Here is a 4,691-nt window from a genome sequence, read left to right on the forward strand (position 1 = left end):
AATTTATGTTATTGTGGCAATGTTTGCCTTGGATATTGTGTTATTGTCACCTCTGACTTGTTATCATATACCCTTTCTGACAATTTATTTGGGAACCTACTTGAACTGAAAAGTAAAAAATGATCCGAGTTGGATGTGGAACTTGGAAATATTAAATGGTTATTGTCAAGGTAACTTTAGGAGGGATCTTTACTTGAATACGGTTCATTTGATGAAACATTTGTGCAGGACGTAGTGGTTATTTTTGCGTCATGTGGTTTCATATTAATTCAATAGTTTACCATTTTACCTCTTTAGGAACACATTTACCTGTTTATTGCTTTCTCACCTATTAATGTCGAACTTGAAAGTATACACAATTCAAACAATGTTTCGTTGTGCATATGATGAGTGATGACCATTTATTTTAATATTATGTAGAGTAAAATACATACACACCCATTGAGATTTCATGAAATTGCATTTTTACCTTCTACTTTTTTCATCCATGCATCAAATTTTCTTAATTGTTTGAAAAACCTCAAGAGAACTATAGAAAATCAATTTGTATGGTTGATAAACGATACAAGATGCTCTGTATGTTGAGCTAATTACAACTAGCAATTAGTTCTAACAAACTAATTCTCCAAAAAAAAAAGAAAAAACACTAACAAACTAATAATAACTAATAAATTATTTTATCAAACTAACCACTCTTCATACTTAATATTAACTGAACTGTAAAATTCTTATTTCCTAGTTAATGCTATAATGTCCAAAGTATTTACTTTCTCAATTGCACAAAAAAAAAGTATTTATGTTCTCAAGATTGGTAGCGATGATGGTGGGATGATTAGAATGCTATTACAAGTTGAATTTTTTACGGCTTTGTTTTTTGTTTTTTTCTCAAATGCACCATTTTTTTCTTCTTAGCAAGTCAATTTATTTAGGAAGATGATAAGTTGTGAGATTTATGAGTAAGATATTAGTTATTATTTATATGGTTTATATCCTATATTCCTATTGGGTTTGCTAAATAATTATATATGCAATATGACCCAATTGATTTGGGGTTTTTTAAAGATCACTTTTACTTATAAAATTTAACTATATAAAATTACAGGTGACATATAGAATAATAGTATTTGATAAGCAAAAAATAAATGAGATAACAAAGAAAAAATCTCTAAAGCAAAAAAGAAGATTGTACACATGTATGACTTATTAACATTATTTAATGGATTGAATATCATGCATCCTTTATTAATAATTTTTTTATTTGCAGGCTCAGATACTTGCTGTAGAGAAGGAGAAACATAAATATTGAATAATTCATTTTTTGAGAACCATCAAGGATCTCAGATCAAAGTTAGAGCAAGTGAGTATAGTTGATTTGTTTTTAAATTTTTATTGAAATTATGTATATGTGAAATAGTAGTGGGGGTACTTGCCCCCACTAGTTTCAACGTGGATCCGTCACTGGTTCTATATACCTAATTTTGTCCAGACCTGTAAAACATGCATAATGTAAATTTATTTTATCAAAAATTAACTTTTTTAATATATTACATTATATATGTGAGTATTAAGATATATATATATATATATTATAATTATATCTTTTAACAAAATTGATTCGTTATTAAAGAGTATTTTTTTATTACATAAGAGAATTAATTTTCTTCAAAAATTTGACAGACATCAAATAAATAAATCTCTTCTACAAATTTATATTTTATACATAGAATAATTTAAACATATATATTTATTTGATTAAAATATAATTTTTATTTTTAAAATATTATTTTTTAAAAATAAAAATTATGTATCTGTGAAATAGTAGTGGGGGCAACTGCCCCCCACTGGTTTCAACGTGCATTCGTCACTGGTTCTATACACCTAATTTTGTCCAGACCTGCAAAACATGCATACTGTAAATTTATTTTATCAAAAATTAACTTTTTTAATATATTACATTATATATGTGAGTATTAAGATATATATATATATATAACTTTCCAAATTCAAGAGTTAAATAAAAAAAAAACTGACAAGCCGCAGTCCACATATCTGAGAGCGAAGACGACAGCAATTATGATGGGAAGCGCTGGAAGGGCTCCCGATCCAGAAGAAGAGAACGCAGACCAAAGAAGCACTAAGAAAGTAAAGACGAAGGACCAGGAAGGGAATGCCGACGTTCACATGGAAGTCGTTGCTGACATGCAAAGGAAGGATGGGTCCAAAAGATCATATGCGGATAGCGTGCTATCTATTGGTGGTGGCACGATATTCTCGGACTACCAGTCACTGCTGAAGGAGATGGAGGACTACGAAGATGTCAATGCTGTGAATGAGGACCACTTGAGAGAGCTGGAGGATGAACTTGACCCATGCCCTAAGATCTCCATATCTCAAGGAGAATTTGAAGAATGGTGCGCACCATGGAAAAATGCTCTGGTAATCAATGTGCTAGGAAGGAAGGTTTCATTCAAAGCCATTGAACACAAAATCTATCGTGATTGGGTCAAGGTTGGATCTGTTCGAATCATTGACATGCCTAATGATTTCTACCTAGTTCAGTTTTCTGCAGAAGAAGATTATAGACATGCACTATACGAAGGTCCATGGATGATCGCTGACCACTATATTGTGGTGCAAAGGTGGAGACCTTTCTTTAATGTAACCGCCTCAAAGACTCGTAAAGTGGCAGCCTGGATCCATATTCCTGGCCTTCCGATTGAGCTATACAACGAAAGGTTTCTTTGGCGGGTGGGGAGCAAGCTTGGGTCCATGCTCAAGATTGACAAACTCACATCAATTCACTCAAGAGGTAAATTTGCACGCATCTGCGTGGAAGTGAGTTTGGAAAGAAAACTAGTGTCCATGATAAACGTAATGGGGCACATATTAAAGCTGGAATATGAAGGCCTGCATGCAATTTGTTTCAAGTGTGGAAGATATGGCCATCGCCAAGATCAATGTGGAGAAAGTTTTAATCAAGAGAAAGAAACGACTACCTCTTGCCCCAAAGATCATGAAGGTGCAATGGAGGTCGAGAACGATAGGCATGGCGGCGGCCAACCAAACTTGCCATGCCCAATCAACCCTGGTATGGATGCATGCAATTCGGTTGAGAACAACACAAAATCTGGAGGAGATCCCGAAAAATCTGGCCATGATTCAGATAACCCTTATGGACCGTGGATGTTGGTCAAGAGAGGAAGGAAATCTTTCAAGAATCATATCACCCCGAAAAATAAGGATACTAATCCAACACAGATTATATCCTCTGGTGCTAACAAACAGGAAGTGATTAAATCCTTAGAGGATAAGATCCTAACAGACTATCAGGAAAAAAACAACCCAGAAACGAAAAACACCCAGGCCATGCAAACTCACGTAAAAGTTCGAAACCCTCTTGGAGGGAAAAATCCACAAAATCCAAGACCAAAAATTAACTTTGTGGGCCCTGTTGCAACTCGTAAGAAAGGTGGGGAACAAAACACAGAAACTCAAGACCTTCAAGATCCGAAGAAAGACAATAACCATGTGAATCATATCACACCAGATTATAGGTCTACACAAGCAATGAACACCCAACGTGTAATGGCTGGACTTCGATCACTAAACCACCAGTCAAGTGAAGACCCTTTTCTTCGTAACCTAGTGACGCATGTTATTAAACCTGATGAAGAAACTGCAGCGTTCGCTGCAGCCCTGCGACGCCATTTTGAGCCTGATGAAGATTATTTACCAGCAGAAGAGAGACTTTTGATACGTCAAGAAGAAAACCTAGGGGCCTCTAAGCCCACAAACCAAAATAGTCTCCAATGAATGTTCTATGTTGGAACTGTAGGGGTGCGGGTAACAAAGGTTTTGCTTCACTAGTCAATGATATGATTTATAACCATGAGGTGGGGCTTCTTTGCTTGCTTGAAACCCATATAAGTGGTGAAAGAGCTATGGAAGTAACTAGAAGAATCCTGCTCGAGAAGAAGTTCTTAGTACATGCACAAGGCCACTCTGGGGGTCTTTGGTGTCTTTGGGATCCTAAGAGATGGAATATTGAAGTTGTTCACCACTCCTTTCAATTTATTCACCTTAAGGTTCTGAATGACTCTTCCCATTGGTTCTGCACGATAGTTTATGCTAGTCCGCATCCTCAAGATAGGATTATGCTTTGGAGGGAATTGACCCAGATCTCAAAACATATTGATGGTCCCTGGAACTTGGTTGGTGATTTCAATGTTGTTCTGCATCAGCACGAAAGGATGGGAGGGGCACTCAATGCTAACCTTCGTGGGGACTGTGCCTTCCGTTACTTTGTAGATCAATGCAGCCTAATGGATATTGGGTTTAATGGTTCTCCCTTCACATGGAAAAGAGGTCAACTATATGAACGCTTGGACAGGTGTTTAGCTAACTTCGATTGGCGAGTAGCTTTTCCTGAAGCTTCTCTTACACACTTGAACCCGCTAAAGTCTAATCACACTCCTATTTTATTACAATTGAATTTAGGTGTTGTCCGTTGTTCCTATCGCCGCCCGTTTAGATTTGAAGCGGCTTGGTTAACTCATGATGAATTCCCTGAGCTCATACAACGTGAATGGAAGGCTAATGAGACTTGGAATCAAAAGGTGGGCCACATTAAAAAATCTCTCTTAGAATGGAACTCAAATACTTTTGGCAATGTGTTTAAAGCTAAAAAATAG

General features: G+C 36.0%; 1 protein-coding gene across 1 annotated transcript; it reads left to right on the plus strand.

Annotated features, from left to right (window-relative positions):
- Positions 1 to 3,809: 3,809 nt before the first annotated feature.
- LOC109801977 (uncharacterized) lies at positions 3,810 to 4,691 on the plus strand. The gene has a single exon (XM_020363155.2). It carries the CDS (start codon positions 3,810 to 3,812, stop codon positions 4,689 to 4,691), a length of 882 nt encoding a protein of 293 aa, XP_020218744.2.

This window comes from Cajanus cajan, chromosome 4 (assembly GCF_000230855.2).
Source record: "Cajanus cajan strain Asha chromosome 4, NIPB_CcT2T_4, whole genome shotgun sequence".
Taxonomy (NCBI): domain Eukaryota; kingdom Viridiplantae; phylum Streptophyta; class Magnoliopsida; order Fabales; family Fabaceae; genus Cajanus; species Cajanus cajan.